We start from the raw sequence: 20,287 nt of genomic DNA, 5'->3' as shown, positions 1-20,287 counted from the left end.
TTCTTTAACAGTCTCTCAAGACCTCATCCAGTGGCAGCTATCGTCAACAGCTCATTCTCGGACACAGTCTGCTACATTGCCTGACTGAGACTTTACCTTCTCAAGAACTTTTGCAATAATTTTCTTCTAACTCTGTAGGTAAGCGGAAACCGAGCCCTATCCACCTCTTGTGTCTGATCTGCGCTCCATTGCAATCAGCCTTAACTTTTGACTTTGATCTGGTCTTGCGCAACCAGATACCCATGATTGTCGCTTTGACCTTTTAGATCCTAGATTTCACTAAAAACGTTTTAAATTAATAACTCCGGTTCTACTGACTGGAATTAATCTGTTTTGATGACGTTTTATTTATTAAAATGTACTTCATTTTTCTAAATTGGTTTGGAATTTTTCTTGCATTGTGTTTTCACTTTCATACTGTTTGTGTGCTGCATAAATACTTTACACATTGCTTCTGAGTTAAGCCTGACTGCTGTGTACCAAACTAGGAGAGGGTTAAGCACAGGTTAATTTAGTGGCTTTTGCGGTTCACGCTGACATGGATTGTGGTTGTTTCCCGAGTGGGGCTTTCACCCCCTCAAACAATTTCTTACAAAAGGCGTTTCTCAAAATGGGACAGTATTTTCCATGCAGAGAGAAAAAGGAAGAACATTGGCTGCACGTGCTCTAAGTTTCTCAGCAATAAAAACACAACACCACTATTGGGTTATGAAATGCGGTGGCTAGCTTTTATTATACAAAAACCCGAGACATGTCAGATCAACAGATACCGACTAGTACCTGAGAATGGGATGGTGTAGGTAAATAAATAATTTTCAATTGCAAATGGCTTGTCTTGCGCCCCCACTCCCTGGGTATGCACCAAAAAAGATACTGCCGCTGCCACGCGAGAACCCTGAAAAATGATCACTTTTGAGAAGAGTGCTCCATACAAAGAGATTGGGGTGGGCAGCCAGACAAAGTGGTTGGGAGGGAGAACATACTGCTTTCTAGATATAAAATGGAAAGAAGCCCTCGGGCAGAGAAATAGGCCAGTGCCCACACTATATTTCTTGCTTGGAAGAAATTAGCAAATGCACATTTTCCCTAGTATTACTTCTTCGAATTGTCTTTAATGCAAACTTTGTGCACGAGCACATACAGGGGAGAAAGAGAATGGCTAAACATCTATAGTTCGCATACATTTCAGAATAGTACTTGATGGCAATGTCAGGCCAGGAAAGCGAACCAATCTACACACATAATAACTGAACATCTATAGTGCCCATGTATCCTCAACAATTATTTGTCAAATAGTGTTGTGGAGCTATGTGTCAATGGTGTGGCTCTTGAAAATAAACGTTCTTCTGTCAGTATAATAGATAAACAACATACATAAGGAATGAAAGTGTACATTTCTTTTTATTGAATGTCTAACCAACTAAAATCGACTGTTTTGTGCCATCCTTTACCTTTAATATGACTACATGTCAGAATATCACACACAGAAATATCATGCGTCTAAAATATTGTGCCCTAAACATCACATGCAAAAAAAACTCATCCTGTTGGATGAGGATGCGCTATTAATGACTCTAAAAGAGCAATATTTATGACACTAAGGCCCATATTTATACTTTTTTAGCGCCTCATTTGCGTCATTTTTTTACTCAAAAGTGGCGCAAATTTACAAAATACAATTGTATTTTGTACGTTTGCGCTGCTTTTGCGTCAAAAAGCAGCGCAAATGCGGTGCTACAAAAGTATAACTATGGGCCTAAGTGCCTGATTTAAGGAAAGTGGTGTTGCACCCATTGCAGCACCACTTTCCTTGTGCCCCATAGTGCTCCCCTAACGCTACCATGTGTGCGTCATATCTAAGATACGGTACACTGTGGCAGTAGTTAGGGAAACTAGTGTCAAAATTTGTGACGCTATTTCAGAGCTTTGCAGGACTAGCGTCAAAAATGTTGACACTAATCCTGCAAAGCCCATTGAGGCCCTTTGAAAACAATTGTGTGCCTCTTTTTAATGCCGGCTCTGAGCAGGTATTAAAAGTGCTGACACAAATCACGCAAAGAAATCTTTTAGATTTCTTTGCTCCATTTTTTCACCCCCCGCCCCCCAACAGGAGAACACCTCTTTGCATACATTATGCCTGGCGCAGGCATAATATAGCACAAAGGGTTTCAAAGTGGCACAATGCATGCATTGCACCAATTTATATAGCAGGCGCTGCGATTTTGGCGTTTTTAGGCCACATTAGCGTAAAAAAAATACACTAATGTGGTGCAAGGAGGCGCTAGGGGCTCCTAAATCATCCCCTAATGCCTCATTATGGGTGAAGGGCTACATTCTGATGGCTGTGCATTCAGGTGTTTGCATAGGAATCAGCATCAAAAGTTGTGTGATAATTATCACACCCTGACAGTTTTTCCCTGATCAATTCCAATAGGTTATAGAAAGAAAAGTACCGGAAAAAAGACACAATGTGTTGAAAATAGATTGCACATATTATGTCCCATTTTCTTGTTCAAAACTGAGAGTAGAAGGTATTTTCCATATGTGGTAAATATCTCAAACTGCAGTAATAATATTTACCACATGCGGTAAATACCCTTCCCTATCCTGACAAACTCGTAACCCTTGTCAGTCGAAATTCTGACTACAATATTTTGCCAGCACAGTCTTTCGCTTGTAGGTTTTCTTTAAGGAAATGAATGCATCGAAGCATCACTTTTAATACACGGGCCTGGCTCTACAGTGCAGTACTGGCTGCTGCCTCTGAATTCCAGGCAGGAAACGGTTCCAGTTCACTCTCTGCAGATGCGGAAGCTTAGCTGCAAAATTCTTGAGGAAATTGACTCAGACAGTACATCTGTATGAAGACCACACCAGAGGTTCAAATTCTGCACCTCTGCAAATGGCCCAGTAAACCGGCTCTCACACGGGAAGCCAGAGAGAGGAAACTCTTTGTAGTGCGGAACCTGGCAGTAACAGGGGAGGCACTCATCTGACAAAGACAGGACGGGAAATAAGATATTCCAAAGAGGTCATTGATTAGAGGTATTTGTAAGGCGAGTGGTTCGCAAACATCCGTGCCATCCAAATATCCACATAAAACAGTCTTAAAAATTGTAGACTTTGTCAAGTGAAGTGATAAATGTTATGCACGCTGCAACAGCACTGGGTATACTCGTAGCCAGCTCCAGAACTATATTTCAAAATTCCTCCAATTGTCCTTCTTATTGGCCCATTAAGGCCCATATTTATTTTTTTTTAGCGCCACATTTGCGTCATTTTTTGACGCAAAAGCGGCGCAAACTTGCAAAATACAATTGGGGCATATTTATACTCAGTTTGCGCCGAATTTGCGTCGTTTTTTTTTACGCAAAGTCGACGCAAAACTAACTCCATATTTATACTTTGACGTTATACACGTCTAGCGCCAAAGTTCATGGAGTTAGCGTCATTTTTTTCGTGAACACCTTCCTTGCGTTAATGATATGCAAGGTAGGCGTTCCCGTCTTAAAAAATGACTGCAATGCATATGCGTCGTATTTATACTCCCTGGCAAAAATGACGCCCGGGAGTGGGCGGGACTAAAAAACCCGCATTTGCGCCGGATTTTAGCGCCTGGGTCAGGGCAGGCGTTAAGGGACCTGTGGGCTCAGAATGAGCCCAGAGGTGCCCTCCCAAGCCCCCAGGGACACCCCCAGCCACCCTTGCCCACCCCAGGAGGACACCCAAGGATGGAGGGACCCATCCCAGGGAAGAAAAGGTAAGTTGTGGTAAGTATTTTTTTTAATTTTTTTTTGGCATAGGGGGGCCTGATTTGTGCCCCCCTACATGCCACTATGCCCAATGACCATGCCCAGGGGACAGAAGTCCCCTGGGCATGGCCATTGGGCAAGGGGGCATGACTCCTGTCTTTGCTAAGACAGGAGTCATGTTAATGGCGTCTGGGCGCCCAAAAAAAATGGCGCAAATCGGGTTAAGACGATTTTTTTGCCTCAGCCTGACTTGCCCCATTTTTGGACGCCCAAACACCATTTTTCCCTACGCCGGCGCTGCCTGGTGTACGTAGTTTTTTTTCACGCACACCAGGCAGCGCCGGTCGGCTAACGCCGGCTAACGCCATTCAATAAATACGGCGCCCGCATGGCGCTTCAGAATGGCGTTAGCCGGCGCTAATTTTTTTGGCGCAAAACTGCGTTAGCGCAGTTTTGCGTCAAAAAGTATAAATATGGGCCAATTGTATTTTGCAAGTTTGCGCCGTTTTGCTTCAAAAAGCGACGCAAATGCGGCGCTAAAAAAATATAAATATGGGTCTAAATGTTTCAGGTATTTCACATCTAGTGAGGCATCTATACTCTGTTAGACATTTCAGGAGGCTAGATGGTTCTCAGATGTAGACATTATTATTTTTTATTAAAGAAATAGACATTAGCTCTTTTCCAGCTATGGGTTGTGAACATATGCACTACTATTTACATCAAAATGCCCCTTCATAAAGAATCCACTTCCCCGAGCCAAAATATGGTTATTGCTTGATTCAAATGTATTTTAATAACTGGAGAAGCACAATCCATAACATCAGTGTGTGGCTTCCTTGTTAGTGAAGGAGTTATATTACATTCAAACAAACAAATTGTACTTTGCAAATTATTAGCAGCACTGGTAGCTGAAATAAGGAGTAAATAGATATGCCTCTCTCACTATATACCAGCTAGGAATCCTCGATCAACCAATACACACAGCAGCAGCTATCAGCAGATGTTGTAGCGCCCAGATTGATCACCCAATACAGTGCAGCAACCAAAGTTTCTGTGCTGCGCTGCGTGAGAAAGAAAGAGAGCAGGACAACACAATGGGCAAGATTTTCTCGAACCCATTAGCGCTCCACCAACGCCACCATGTATCAAAGATATGGCGCACCATGGTGGAAGTTAGGGAACGAGCGTCAACATTGTTGATGCCAGTTCGGAGCTTTGCAGGATAAACTTAAAAAATGTTGACGCTAATCCTGCAGACCCCATTGAGGCCCACTGTAAACAATGGTGGGCCTCCTTTTAATGCCTGCTCTGAGCAGGTGTTAAAAGTGCTGGAAAAAATGATGAAAAGAAATCTTTTAGATATCTTTGCTCCATTTTTTCGGCTTCCCAAATGGGGGAACGCACCTTTGCCTACATTATGCCTGGTACAGGCATAATGTAGTGCAAAGGGTTACAAAGTTGTGCAATGCGTGCATTGCGCCACTTTGTAAATTTGGCGCTGTGATTTTGACCTCTTTGGGCCATATTAGTGTAAAAAAATTGACACTAATGTGGCGCAGGGCAGCACTAGGGGTTCTTAAAACTACCCCAATATCTTCTAAAATATGGTGCGGTCCTGCTGTCTCCCTCGCGCTAGTGCACAATGAGGCTGTCACACATCCACACATTTGAATCACGGTGGAAAGGTGGCTGTATCATGTGTAGCATAGGCTTTGCCCTTGAAGGGTACCATTCCACTACAAAATACTACAGGTAGACAAACTTTAAAACTTTTCCAACTTTGGTTGTGTTCTGTACAGTGCAGCACAGATGCAATGTAGGAAAAGTTAGGAGGAATAAAAATAGTTTTCATTTTTTACACCTGCCTCAATGAGGATTTATTTTTTGGTGCAAACCCCTGACTACTATTATTAGTAGGTAGGGTTTTGTTTCAAAAACCATGGGTGGGTACATGGGAAAGCCCATCTACCACCCATGAAAAGCCACTGTGGCTCAAAGTAATAGAAAGCAGTGCAATATACTGCTTTGTGCTATTTTCAGACAACATTCCAGTGCATAACTTTTGTGATGTATAGCTGGGATAAAATGTTAGTAAATCTGCCCCTAGGACAAGTCTCAAGGAGGGAAGTACACTAGTTTGAGGAATGCTCTTATCCTTAATGGAGTACATCCTAGTTGCCTTCTTTAAAGGAAACCTCTGAAAATTGAACTATTGAAAGCAGCCTCACACTGGTGACTATGATCATGTGACATGATGAAGGAGACAGGCGATCCCCATGTTGGCCCCACAGAAGGAATAGTTGGCTTAGATGTGAAGGGAAGGTGGTAGGAGGAGGAAACATAATTCTAGGGAAGTGTCCTTTTTTAAATGGGTATCCCCCACTTTTTGCCTGGTTTCTGAGTTAGCTTTGACTGTTAGTGCACTGGGTCCCTGCTAATCAGATCCCCAGTGCCAGATCTCTTTCCCCAAAACTGCACAGTTGTTTTGCACAATTGTCAGCTCTTTATCTACCTCTGTAAGTCCCTGGTAAATGGGCACTAAGGAAAGTCTCTGAGGACTGCAGCACCGATTGTGCCACCCTCAGGGACCCCTCACCAAACTCACACATGTGCTGCCATTGCAGACTGCATGTGTTGGTGCATGCTAAATTGAAAACATGACCTGTCACACACTCCTGTGTGCCAGGTCTCCTATGACTGCATGTGCTAGGTGTAAGTCACCCCTAAGGTAGGGTGCATCCAGTCACATGTGAGGGCATGCATGTGCATGAGCAGATTTGCCCCTGTTATGGCTCTGTCACTTCTGAGACATAGTAAGTGCACAGGGAAGCCATTTTAAATGCATGTGCTGGACACTGATCATTATAAGTTCCCCAGCTGCATGATGGCTTCTCTGAATACTGGGATGTTTGGTATCAAACATCTCAGACTAATCAACCCTCACTTACCCCAGTGATAGATTAATTAAACCATGAACACAGAGGGCACCTTATATGTGCCTCCTGAAAACCTACCAACTACCAGTGTGTTGACTAACTGGTCCTGACCAGTTCAGCCACCTCAGATGTGTTTCTGGCCCGCCAAGGTGGGAGTCAGCGCTCTTGAGGGTCTTAGACAAAAGCCTGCACTGGGCAGAGGTGTGACCTCCTCTCCCAGGCAGGATGGACATCCCAGGGTGGGGAGCTTCAAAGGACTTACTGCTTTTGTAATGTGACCCAGGTATCTCCAGATGGCAGAGATGGCCAACCCTGCTGTCCTAACCCTAACATTTGGTGGCAGCATAGACAGGAGAATTTGTTAAATTAGGAGGAATGCCCAATTCATGCCAGTCCCACCCCTAAGGTGGACAAGCAGAAGTGGACACTACTTTTGAAATACCTCCATCTTGCTTGGAATGGATAAGGCCACAGGTGTTAGGATTATGCCCACTTCCCAGTGGAAGTGGTCATAAGAAGGGTGTAGTCACTCTAAAGGTGGTCAGTCCATTGGCTACCGCCTGCACTCCCTGTAATGCCCCTAAATTGAGTATTTAGGTGGCACCCCCTGAAACCTAGAAATCAGATTTCGACAACATAAGAAGACCCAGAAAAAGAAGAGTTGCAACTGCAGAAGAGGTAAACAAGAAGCAGCTGACCTGAAACCAGCGCCTCTGGCATGCCTGCCAACCTCGAATGATCCTGCACAAGCCAACTCGTCCAGCCTTTAATAAAGACTCAAGTCTACTGTGGGCATCTGACTTGCCGTGCAAGAAAAAACTCCAAATAAACGACTCTGCAGCTGCTGGACCCCAGGAACCTGACACCAGAAGTGACCACTGCACCCGAAGTCCAGAACCCGAGATGAAGCCAACCAACAGTGCCACCATGGGTCCCCAGCTGCCCAGAGACCGAGTCCAGTTTGGTCTCACCCATCTTGGACTTTCCCGAGATGCCTGCAGCCTCTGCATACAGGCCCCCTCTACCACTGGTGCCAATGATGTCCCCTGGCTCTTAACAGCTGGTGTCCACCCTGGGTCCACCCCTGTCGGACTCCCCAAAGCCTCCTGCAGCCTCAACACACAGGACCCCCCTAACTGCGAGTGCTCCTGGATGTGAAACACCAACACCTAAAGACACCCCTGCATCTGTTGCATCTGTGCACAAGAGAAGAGGACCAAAGGAGCATCCATGTCCCTGGGCACCCCAAGTATACTACCTATCTGCTTGTTGCCCCTGACTGTCTTCCTAGCCAGATCCTGCAGTGTGTCTTCACAAGAACCAAACTCCCTTAGGAAACCATTGGACACCTGACTCCTTACAGCACCGCTGCACCTGGCCATCCCAGTGTTGCCTAGTGTGATCTGTTGGTGTGGTTCAGATCAGTGCCCTGTGCTTACCTTAATTCCCTGAAATTGACTTTGTAAGTCATTGTTAACCCTGTGTTTGTTGAACACTGTTTTCCTCTATAGGATAACATTGAGAGAACTCTGAAAATTGCACTGTTTTGATTTCTGAAACTGCAAATATGTATGCTTAAAAGTCTACTTACTTGATTACAAGGTTCTTGGGTTTGAAACATATATAACAAGAATTTATATTTTTCAAATTTGGTATCTGACTTATTCTTTGAGTGTGTGTCTTATTTATTGCCTCAATGAGTACAACAAATGCTTAGCCCTACCCTCTGATAAGCCAACCTGCTCACCCACACTACCACAAATAGAGCATTGGGGGCCCACTTGACTCTCTGCACAGTGTACTTAATTATAGTGCACTATATAGAGAGCCAGCTTCAAACAATCATGTTGGTCCTACAAAATTTGGGCTTGGCTTCTTTGTCATGTAATAGGAGTAGAAGTAGAGGACACCATGTGTGCCCTATAAGCATCAAGCATGAGGGCATTTTTAGTGTACTTTGTATTTGATATTAACTGTACAAGTATTACTGAAAGAGGGCCTGATTTAGAATTTGGTGGATGGTACTCGGTAACAAAAGTGTCATATAGCCTGTCCACCTTAATACAAGTGCCATGGGCTACAATGCACTTGTAATAAGGCAGACACCACATCTGTCACCTTTGTTACAGAGTAACCCATCTGCCAAACTCTAACTCAAGTCCTAAATCACTTATGAATACAAAGGTGCAGGTGTAATTTAGATAATTTAAGCAAGAGGGGGCCTAAGGCCAGAAAGAAACCACCCTGAACAGGTTTATATGCTTCCATCCTCCAGAAGAGCTGGAGTAACAAGATTGGTGTTGAATCAAACCATGGGCAGCTTTGACGACAGGGCCAGGAGTTTGCAAATTCTATGTATAGACAGATATGGCAAGAAGATTTAGAGGGCCCTGACCAAACACTTGAAGAATGGCTCTGCTACGGAAACTGGAACATACTGGGTAAAAAGCAAAAGGAAGAGGCAAGAATTGACCCCTCCCCTCCATACAGATGTAAAAAAACATATAACAGGAGAAAAAAATCGGCCAGTGCCACTCAGTCAATTTCAAAGGCAGATACTAACTATACATCTGGTTTTTGAAGACCATAATCTTAATCAAAAAGTTGTGTATTGAATTTGGAGGTACTATAGGTGTCTTGGGTGTCTCCAGTAAGGGGGAAAGCAGGGATATAGATGATCACAATTGCTCATATTCATAACCCTTAAGAGTGCCTTGAACCAGGCTTAGGTGTGAGTTATAACTGAATATCCAGGCCTGATTCACAAAGCATTTTCTGTCAGATGGTGGATATAATTACACACTTAGGTGTGGCTTACTCAGGTATTTCAAAAGTAAGACATGCTTATTCATGGTTTCCGAGAGTAAGTAAGATTTGTGAATCAGACCTGAATATTCAGATGTAACCGACATCTAAGACATGGATAAAACACAACTAGTCAAGGAAAACATTTGTGAATTTAATGCCCCAAGTATAAAAACATAGTCTAAGCTGTATTGACAAAAAAAACAAATATCAATTGGTTCTAATACTTTTGAATGAATACAGTACTAAAAGACCACAAGATAGAACACAAAAAGAGAAGATAGGCATGTACTCCTCCTGGTGTTATAAGAATCACAGTACACCTGTGCTTTCTGGATATATACAAGGGTTGCAATACCTTTTTTCTGCTGTGACTTTAGAAAAAAAAATAGGTGCACTTTCTGCCATCCTTCAGTTGGAAGAGGTATGCTATCAGCTAAAATGCTACATCCTCACAAGCCACATTTCAAAGAGCATCAAAGACACATACACACCCAAGCATACATGTACAGATATTTCAGACCATTCCTGCTGTTGATCTTATTTTGCTGGTCAGAGTTGCTTGCTAAAGTGATCTAGGGATTGTGGCTTTTGAATTTTCCATTGCCTCTCATCATACAAGAACATGTTGGTGGGACAACTGGGCAAAACAGGTATTTCCTTGACTCTCTTGACTGCGGGGATGTCAGCAAATTTGTTCTTTGCTTAATGGTTTTGGTCGAAGTGGCAACTATTTTCATTCTCAAGGTCCACTGTGGTGCCTACTCCATAATTTGTTTGACAGAACAGGTTCTAAAATTAATAATGTGAAAGGGTAGGATTAGCTTAAGTATGAAGGGCTATAGTTTTCTGGATGTATCTATTGGGATGGAAATGCCAAAACCAAAAGCAGAACTATCTTGAAGGCCATTCAGCAGAAAAAAAACAGAAGAATCTTGAGCTGAAATATTGCTCTCCTACTTCCATCATATGTATGAGATGGATAATGCCACTTCACCCACATTTCTCATTTACCAACGTGAAGGGCAGCCATTGTACCTGCTCATTTTCAAAAGTAGTAAGCATTGCTAAGAGACAAAGTCACAGCATAAGAGAGCAGCATTCATTTAGTCCTATGTACATGTTTATTGGTGATTTCATAGACATACCACGTCACACACTCCTTGCCTTCTGGTTCCACAAAATAAGGGATGTAATTCAGAGTATGGGTGGGGGAAACTCGCAGACTTTCACTTTGCAGAATTCTGATGAGTTACATAAAAACTCTGCAAGATTCCACAGAATTCCACAGATTTTTAGCATCAGGAGCTTGTTCCGAACTGAGAAATCACTTCGAACAACACTGCACGGCGTGTCAGAGGGTGCTGCAGCTAGTGTTGGTTTCACTGCCACTTGAGTAGAAATTCTGCTCGAGCAGCAACTTTCCCAAACTCTACAGTCATGACCGCCTGTGTTGGGAAAACCTCACGGAGTGCTCTCCTAGCACCTGGAAATCATGCTAGAGGATGTCAATTCTCCTTGAGAAAACACACCACCACACGGAGGTCAGTGGAATTTAGGGCTGGATAGGTCACACACCCTACAGGCCTGCATCAAATACCACCACGCATGCCCTGACCTACAAACCTCAAGGGAAAAGGAAAAGAGGAAGGCCAAGAAGCACCTGGAACTGAGGCCTCCACACTGACTGCAAGGAGATGGGTTACACCTGGAGTCAGATTGAACGAAAAACCAGGGCAGAGATGGCTGGAGAAACTTATTTATGCCTATACACCAGGAAGGGTAGTAGGCATAAATAAGTATTTCACAGATACAAGGCAAGATTGAGTATCATGCACTAGTGAAGGGCAAATTTGGATTGTACGATGAAACAACGACTTTAAAAACAACTACTGCCTTAACAACGAGGTCGGAACACCGACTTCGTTGCTACTACTAATGATTTTACCACGAATGCCTTAACAACGATATTTCGTTGTAAAGGCATTCCTGATAAAAGCATTAGTAATAAGCACCATTCACCCTACATCCCTCACCCCACCCCCCAACCACACCCCAAAACCTAAACCTCCCTAACCCCCCACTCCCTCCCCAAAACCAAAAACGCCCCACCCCCTAACCCCACCCCAAAACCTAAAACCCCCTGGCCCCCCACCCCCTCCCCAAAACCAAAAACGCCCCACCCCCCCAACCCCACCACAAAACGTAAAACCCCCTGGCCCCCCACCCCTCCCCAAAACCAAAAACGCCCCACCCCCAACCCCACCCCAAAACCTAAAACCCCCTCACCCCCACCCCCTCCGCAAAACCAAAAACGCCCCACCCCCCCAACCCCACCCTAAAACCTAAAACCCCCTGACCCCCCACCCCGCCCCAAAAACGCCCCACCCCTCCAACCCCACCCCAAAACCTAAAACCCCCTGACCCCCCATCCCCGCCCCAAAACCAAAAACGCCCCACCCCCCCAACCCCACCCCAAAACATAAAACCCCCTAACCCCCACCCCCTCCCCAAAACCAAAAACGCCCCACCCCCAACCCCACCCCAAAACCTAAAATCCCCTAACCCCCCACCCCTCCCCAAAACCAAAAACGCTCCACCCCCCGAACCCCACCCCAAAACCTAAAACCCCCTAACCCCCCACCCCCTCCCCAAAACCAAAAACGCCCCACCCCCCCAATCCCACCCCAAAACCTAAAACCCCCTAACCCTCACCCCCTCCCCAAAACCAAAAACGCCCCACCCCCGAACCCCACCCCAAAACCTAAAACCCCCTAACCCTCACCCCCTCCCCAAAACCAAAAACGCCCCACCCCCCCAACCCCACCCCAAAACCTAAAAGTAATTGTTGCATTGGCAGTTGAATCCAATGTCACTAATAATTATACAACACTCTTGAACAATTGTCCATATCCTTTGCAAAACTCCTCCACACTTGAGTAATTTTCACAATCTTGTTTCTGGCATTCATCTTTTCATTCTTGCCATAAACAGTTGTGCCATTGTGAAACAGTTTGTCCTTTTACCTCTTTCAGTAATTCAAATGGCCCTGTCTGAAATCACAAACACTATATAGCAAATACAATTACTAAAATTGTACTTTTTATGCAATGAAAAGTTCTGAAGGAGAGGCATTACTGTCTTTTTTACACTACGGTCCTCTCATGAACCAGTTCCTAAGCCCATTCAACAGTGTTTCTGCTGCCTGTATAACAAGCATTTGCAATGCAATAAGTCTCACATTTGCTTGAATTAGAGCTATTGGCATTGTAAATTCATAACTGGACTTTTCCTGCCACATAAATTGGTCAACCCTGCCTCATAATTTCATCTTTTCCTACCACATAATTCAAATGGCCCTGCATATAACCAAAGCACTCCCATTTACCTTTATCAGCAGCCAAAAACTAAAATGTTGCCATTTAGCATCCTAATTTACATCTGCCATGCTAGTTCCAATAGAATACAATTTTCACCAACCCACAATCAGAGTTGTTGGCTAGCTAACACAATTCCCCCAAAAAAGACACAAGACAGCCACAGAGGAGAAATGAACTAAAAGAGTCACCCGACCATATCAAGAGTTTTCAATCAGTCATCATGTAATAAGAATGTTAAATTGGCCTGAATCATGGTCTTAACTGTAATAAGGAGAGATTAATAAAACATATACAATTATCATATAAACCTTTATCAGAAATACCCTTTTAGCATTAGATTGTAATGCGCAAAAAAGCCCCTAGAGGGCACCAGAACAAAAATATCATTTATAACAAAAATGGTCATGTAACCATATTATTAGCCCCTAGAGGGCATAATCCTGTGAAAACAACAGGAGAAGGTAATGCAGTGTAACAATATACTTAGCCCCTAGAGAGCGTTTTTAGGGCAACAAGGCCTACTGCAATGATATTACCGAGGCCTTTAAAACAAAACTTTTCCCTGTTGTAAAACAAAAGTTCTAGCCATGAAAAATCTTAAAAGACACTATTATTTTAGGGTCCTCACAAACGTAGTTTGGGGATCCAGAGATGATGTAGACAGAGTATTTTTAAGGTGGTCCCATTGTCTCAGGAACACCACAGGCTGAGTTGTGAGCAAATATGTTTTGAAAAAGTAATTCCCTGCAAAGCATTATGGGGCAAGTATCTGTACGATGAGTAGTTTAGTATGTTGATATGAGTTTAATGCTTAGAACACCCGCTATAGAACACTCCATGTAAGAAACATAATCATGTAACTATATAGTTAGTCTCAAGAGAACACAACCACACAAAAAAGACAGAAAATAATGTACTATAACAATATATTTAGAGCCTAAAAATACAGATTGCATTACATAGTTTTAGGACTAGCAGGCCTACTACAACAATGTTACAAACAAGAACTGTGAACAATTAACAACTCTCAGCTGTAAAACAAAAGTTCCAGCAATGAGAGCTTAAATGGACACTGACTGGTGGGAAGGGTTATTATTTTGGGATCCCCACTAACGTAGTGTGTGACCCAGTGATGACAAGAGTGTGTCGTGCTGAACGTTTTGGTGGTGGTCCAACTGTCCTAGGACCACCACAGGCTGAGTTATGGGCAAAAATATGTGTAAAAGTAATCCCTGTGAAGCATTATGGGTCAATTTTCCTGAGTGCAGTGAGTATTGTAGTGTCGGCTCTCACATTGTGCTGGGAGAGCCACTTTTGTTTTAAGGATTTCTGTTTTACGTAAATCATTTCCCAATTTCAAGTGTTTCAAGGGGAAAGAAACAAGAAATGACTCTGATTAGTTAGCGGTGAAAAACGTGACCAGGGCTCCAATACCGCCGCTCGAGTTCATGCAGTTGTGCGTGTTCGAAACTGTGAGCGCCACGGCCGCTGTGCATTATGAAGGGGAGAGACAAAAGAAAAAAATATAGTTTGCCCATGCTGAAGTATATTGCCAATAGTGCAATAATCCATGTAACGGGGTCAGGCTGCAAGGCGTAACAAAAGAGCCTCAAAGTGGCAGACAAAGCATTTATCAATAACATCAAGTGATTTTTGAAAGGCAAGCCCAAGAACAAATGAAGGTGATGAGTGTGAGATGGGCGTGGCCAGAATCCCACAATACTTACAACAGGTCGCAAGCGCTTGCGCATTCGACCTAAAAATGTAGGCACAAGCTGACATCAAAATTGCAAAGATGGACGCCTTAGCTTACGTAGCGGCCATGTTGTGTGTTCATTTTCCACTGACTGAGTCAAACCAAACGTCAAACATGAATGTAAGGGCGAAATAAGTATGATTGCTAGAGAGCCTGCACAAAGAATTTGCGGTAAGATATTCATAGAATACTCCTAGCTTACTCTTTGAGTTCAACAATAAGTCAGGTGTGTTCGGTTTCCTAAAATGATAGCAAGTACCTCATGGATCCTCAGTGATGCTAGGGTACCTGGTATGTTCACAGCTATAACTGACTTTCGTTCGCATGTGCCCAATTTAGTGCGTTCCAGACAACAATGGACAGTGCGGGACTGCCCATTTTTTCCACTTTTCATATCCTCGGTGGGTTGGGGTCTCTGGAGTACGATTTTTGAAGGCAAATGGCTGCTCTGGCACCTCTGCTACCTTCTCTAGCTCCCCCACGTTAACCGCAGATGACACTGGGGTTGCTTTAGGAGAGGTAGAGGAAAGAAAGAGAGGAAAGACAACAAGAGAGATGGGAGAAAAGGAAGGTAGGGGGGCTCCTTTAACTTTTTTTTACACGGACTGCTTTTGGGCCCCGGTCTCGCCTTGGCAATGGATGCATTCTTTCATTAAATGGTCCGTTTTGAAAACTCAACGCCCCTTCCAAACCTCTGTTCAAGAAACTTTCACTTACAAACGGGAGGATTAGCATATGCACGAATGCAAAAATGTATATCGCTCATGTCCAGCAGAGGATTAAGCATGGCAGGACCCTGATTCCGGAAACCATTACAATGAGAAATTAGGATATTCACATCCTTAATTGACGGGAACCACACTAGAAAAGACAGTGTAGGAAAACGAAAAAAGGCATCCTCTAGCTGGCACTGAGCAAGTGTGACATTTTCATTATGAGCTTCAGTATTTCAGTAAAATATATACATTCCGATGCTCAATTTGATTTAATTGTTGCAGGTTTGGCACTGTTTTTTCCGGACCGGCCCTTATTTTTTCATATTCAGATAAGAGAGAGAAAGCCTGAAAAGAGGGAAACATGTAGGAAGAGAAATATGGAAAGCTGTAATATATGGAGAAAGAAGAGGAGAAGAAGAAACTGCAAGGGTGAGAATATAGGCAGAATGGTTGGTGGTAAATGAGAGAGTAATAAGGTGGAATCAAGACTAGACATCCATGGCATTGGGCACCCACGACGTTCGGCACGAAGCTTCTGAGGAAACTGTAGATGCCAGCATTTGTTCTTTTACAAATTAAGCACTGAGAAAATCTCTCGCGGTCGTGAGCTTAGCCATGCCCCCAGAGACACCCGCAAGCCCACTGAGGGTGTATCTGTAAGCGGATGTGGCAACCACTGTTAACCCTTTCAGTCTCTTCCTCAGAGTCACTTGCTTTATGTCTATACACTGTGCTCAGTATGTGGGCCTGATGCACAAAGAGCCTACGCAGTTGTTGTGGAGGCTCCTCAGTCAAGGCGGAGGCTGCGCAGTTTCTCATTGCAGGGATCCCGCCACAGCTGCCGAGGCTCTTTGTGAATCGGGCCCTGACAGTGGACAACCCCTGGCAGTCCGGAATGCATGTCCACTTCAGGAGGCCAGAACCACTCAACATTTCACAGGAAAGTGATGAATTATCATCCACAGCGCTTGGCAGGCCATGCCGACCTCTAATCATGAGAAACCCTCACCATCACCAGCAAACCAGGCAGCCGCATTGATGCACACAACCATTATTTTACCCCATTTCTCTTAAGAACATAAACTTCCAACAGTGTACTTATCATTGGCAAAAAATAATGTTTCCAGCAGTTGTAACTGGTAATTTTTGATCAGTGTCCTTCCATCCTATAAAAATGACCAGTTCCACTCATGTGACCTTCATGTTCTTGCTTCCTTTTTTCTCCACGTATCCCAGAGTGCCGACAAGGGCAAGACATCAGTTTACTCCTGGAAGTACCAATTATTTCAAATCCAGGATATCTGGGGGCAATCCAGAGTTACTGATTCTTTACAAAGAAGCTGCAAAAAACCTTGTCACATCACCATTAAATGATGCAGAGCACGTCCTAAAGGCCACAACTGGGAAACGAGTCACAAGTGTGTACCTACTTAGAAAATTTTAAAAATTATGGCAGAAATTCTTGAATTAATCTTATCCACTGGTATTTACATGGGTAAAATTCTAGTCCATTGTTTTTTTTTTTGTCTACTATGCCACTCCAGACAGAAACGAGCATAGAGTATAGTGATGAATAAATGACACAGTATACAATTTCAGTACGAGCTTTATTCTATCTCCTAGGCACTGTGCCCGGCATGCAGATACAAAAGCAAGGCGATCATTCGGTAGCCACAACTAGTCATCCCAAATGCTACTGAGACTACCCCAGGACGTGCAACGTGCCTTTACTGTATTTTCCAACAAGGATTTGATTTTGTCAAGCACAACATTTATGTTTGTGCCCTCCATGAAATGTAAACCAGTGCCGCCTCTAGGGCAGTGCACCTGACTTCAGGGGGGTCGGAGTTGCCATGTTTGCAAGTATATTATGCTTTTAAAAGCATCAGTTGCCAAAGTTCCACGCCTCTAGCTATTTTGAGGCAGCAATAAAAATGTCAATATAACTGTGACTAGTGTTCTTTCTGGAGAGAGATTGAAGTTCTGTCGAGTGGAAGTTTTGGCTCACTGTAAGGTAATGGAGAGGGTTACCATGTCCGCTGCAAAGAACGTGTGCCATACAGATCACAAAGTGCATATAATGTAAATAGGTCCGAGTGTTACTGCTTTTGTCAGAGAGATCCTTTTGTTAGTCCAGTTTATAAGTTAAAATCCTAATATTGAGCAGTGAGCTATTAACTGTAATCAAAGAGCTGCATGTATACTGCAAGGTACAGATTAGAGTATTATAATTTTTTCCCAGTCTTTCATTATTCTAATGTTGCAAAAAGGGATCATTTGTGTAGAACTCATTCTTATTAATAAAGAGATACCCCAACCATGGTGTTATATTTTAAATTCTGAGTTTGTGCTTCATCAGAACAAGCACTCTTGAACCATGCTGCCTGCCCGTATGTATGATCAGTGACTCCTACACTTGTAATCTTTTGATTATTTAACATTCCTATACAATGATTTACTCACGTAGGATTGATTGCCTCTGTGCTGCACCTTACCCAACACTGGTATGAGTGATGCTATAAAACAAATTAAATGCATCCGAGAGGCAGTGGTTATGAAGACTTGAGTGGCTGTGTTAAAGGGTGGTAACGAGGGGATCAATGGCGGAGGTGGTCATTGAGGGGCCCCAACAATCAGTGTCACACTGGGTGTCTACAGCACCAAAGCCAGCCCTGATCAAAACCACGGGCTGGTTCTCAACAATGATCTCCAAACATGGTTTTTAACAGCCAACTCTGCTCCACCACACCAGTTGCATGGTCCAAAGCTTGTTTGCATTGAGCGGCCAGGTAAACACTGTTACATCTGTTTTATATTTATTCAATTAAAGGTGCCACCCCGTAAAATCAAGCATCAGTCTTTCTAGGACATAGAAAGACATGTAACTCCCTTTTTACACAATTTCTTGTAAAGGCAAATCCTGGCTTCCTCAGTTCAAGTAATGCCTCCTTCTGTGTTTAGAGTGGATGTCAATTCAATGCTTTCAACACGCTGGACCTCACCGCATTATTCCCTTCCCCGTCTCATTCTGTCAACCTGCTGCAAAAATGCACTGTGCCAGCCCTGCGCGCGCGTGGGGCAAGTGCTATTCAAACATAAAAGACCCAACATGCCTGTCGTCTGGCTCCTAGAATCCCTTGGTATGTGGCATCTCAATCCAGCAGGCAGATGTTTGCTCAGCACACTGGTCCTCACCCAGTCTCCACATGTGGCACTTCCCTGATAATTCCAACAGGCCCCTGGAATGTGATCTCTAACGGGGCTCAACAACCATGCCCAGCATATATTTCTCTTCATAATCGTTACATATTCGTTTTGGTCTAAAGACTGAAAGGTGAGCGTCCTTTTCTATATCCCATCAAGAGGCATTTTAAGATTAGAAACACTGAGTCCACTGGAAGGCTACACACCGCGCTAGGGCTCACAATGGGATTGCCTACTCGTGTGCTAGAGGCCGCTTGCCTGGACTCCCCCTTTTTAGGCTGTACTGTTTTATGATGAGCATTACACACTTTACTGCACGGCCGAAGCATTATTTTCCAAGAGGAAAGCTGTTAGAGACTGGCAGTGAGCTCATTTTTTAAACATAACTTTATATAGATGACTACATGTCCATCTTGTAGTAATATCCTTATTATCTGCAGTAAACTCGCTCACAATTCTAGAAGACATTCATTTATATTTCCCAGAAAAAGTTTTGCCCCCAAACAGCAAATGCAATTAATTGGTGCATGAGTGTTATTCTGTTAGGAAAACCATACAGAATTCACGCCCTTTGCTTTTCACGTGAAAGCTGCATATATTCAAACATATGGTCAATAAAGTGTCCTATCCGATAAACTCACTTAAAACCATCATAAAACAAAATGCATAAATATCGCTAAAGCTGCATGTGTGGATCTATATGGCAAGCATTAAAGTTGCAGAAGGGAACAAAACATCCCGCTGCCTCTGAAGCTGGGACTGGGTGAGTCAAGTGAAAAGTGGTTTGAGGGGATAGGAGAGGAGGGAGACAGAAGCAACATGCGCGCGCGCTCTTACCTTGCTTCTGGCAGGTCCTGGGAGAGGAGCTCGAGACGGCCTGCTGGGTAGAACTGAGGAAGTGTTCTGATCAACAGCTGCTAACATGCTCTTGGTTTTTATGAGCAGGTGGGAGGAGCCGTCCCTCCACAGTGCGGTAGGTGGGCTGTGAGGAAAGCACAGACAAGCGGCCACATGGACGTCATTGGAATCTTTCGTCACAGGAGGAGCCAACAGTCACAGGAGGGACGGTAGATGGAGTGACAGAAAGGGATAGAGGAGGGCGGAGATAATGAAATATGTGGGCCGGGATAAAGGAGCCTAGATAAAACAGTGGGCAGCGATACATTAATAGAAATACAAAATTGGAGCGCGAGAGCAAAGGGACATAGGCAGGGGGAAAAGACCCTAAAGTAGAGAGAGGCACAAAAGGTAAATAACTACATTTAATTCGTTTCCTATACAAAGTTACAAGAGGCACAGAACGTTTGTTCTCACTTCATACTTTACTGTCTGCTAGAGATAGGGTCAAGAAGGCTCGATGAAAGAGAACACGGCACACGCATTGGCTCAACCAATATCTGTGGTGTTAATGTGCCAACACATGTAAATAGACAGACATATATACGCACATGATGTCTTAGTCTGTGTCTACTGTAGAAATAGTTGCTCCAGGTTATTGTCCGGACTACCTTAATACAACATCAACAGGATTGTAGGGATCATTTTGGATGCAAAACCTTCATAGGCCCAAAACACTTGCAGGAGAACAATTCACAATTCACAATTATGCAAAAATTACTTTTAGGAGTGAAATCACATTTAGGTACAAAGTCACCCTTGATGCAACATCAGCAGTAGCGAGGAAACACTTTTACTGCAAAAGCCCATTTAGGTGCAAAAATAAATGAAATGCAAA

At 43.7% G+C, this 20,287-nt stretch overlaps 1 protein-coding gene across 5 annotated transcripts in view; it reads right to left on the bottom strand.

The window, feature by feature from the left end:
• Window positions 1-19,491, bottom strand: part of COL8A1 (collagen type VIII alpha 1 chain) — a 193,869-nt gene extending 174,378 nt beyond the window's left edge. For 4 of the 5 annotated variants that reach the window (XM_069204892.1, XM_069204893.1, XM_069204891.1 and 1 more), the window contains exon 1: window positions 19,390-19,462. Coding sequence is in view for 1 of the 5 variants with exons in the window: in XM_069204889.1 (XP_069060990.1) it covers window positions 19,390-19,476 (87 nt within the window). In the remaining 4 variants the exon portion in view is untranslated. Of the gene's footprint in view, window positions 1-19,389 lie in introns of all 5 variants that reach the window. The other variant, XM_069204889.1, reaches the window with a different exon arrangement.
• Window positions 19,492-20,287: the final 796 nt, after the last annotated feature.

This window comes from Pleurodeles waltl, chromosome 8, assembly GCF_031143425.1.
Source record: "Pleurodeles waltl isolate 20211129_DDA chromosome 8, aPleWal1.hap1.20221129, whole genome shotgun sequence".
Lineage (NCBI taxonomy): Eukaryota > Metazoa > Chordata > Amphibia > Caudata > Salamandridae > Pleurodeles > Pleurodeles waltl.
This window is presented reverse-complemented; position numbering and strand designations above follow the sequence as displayed.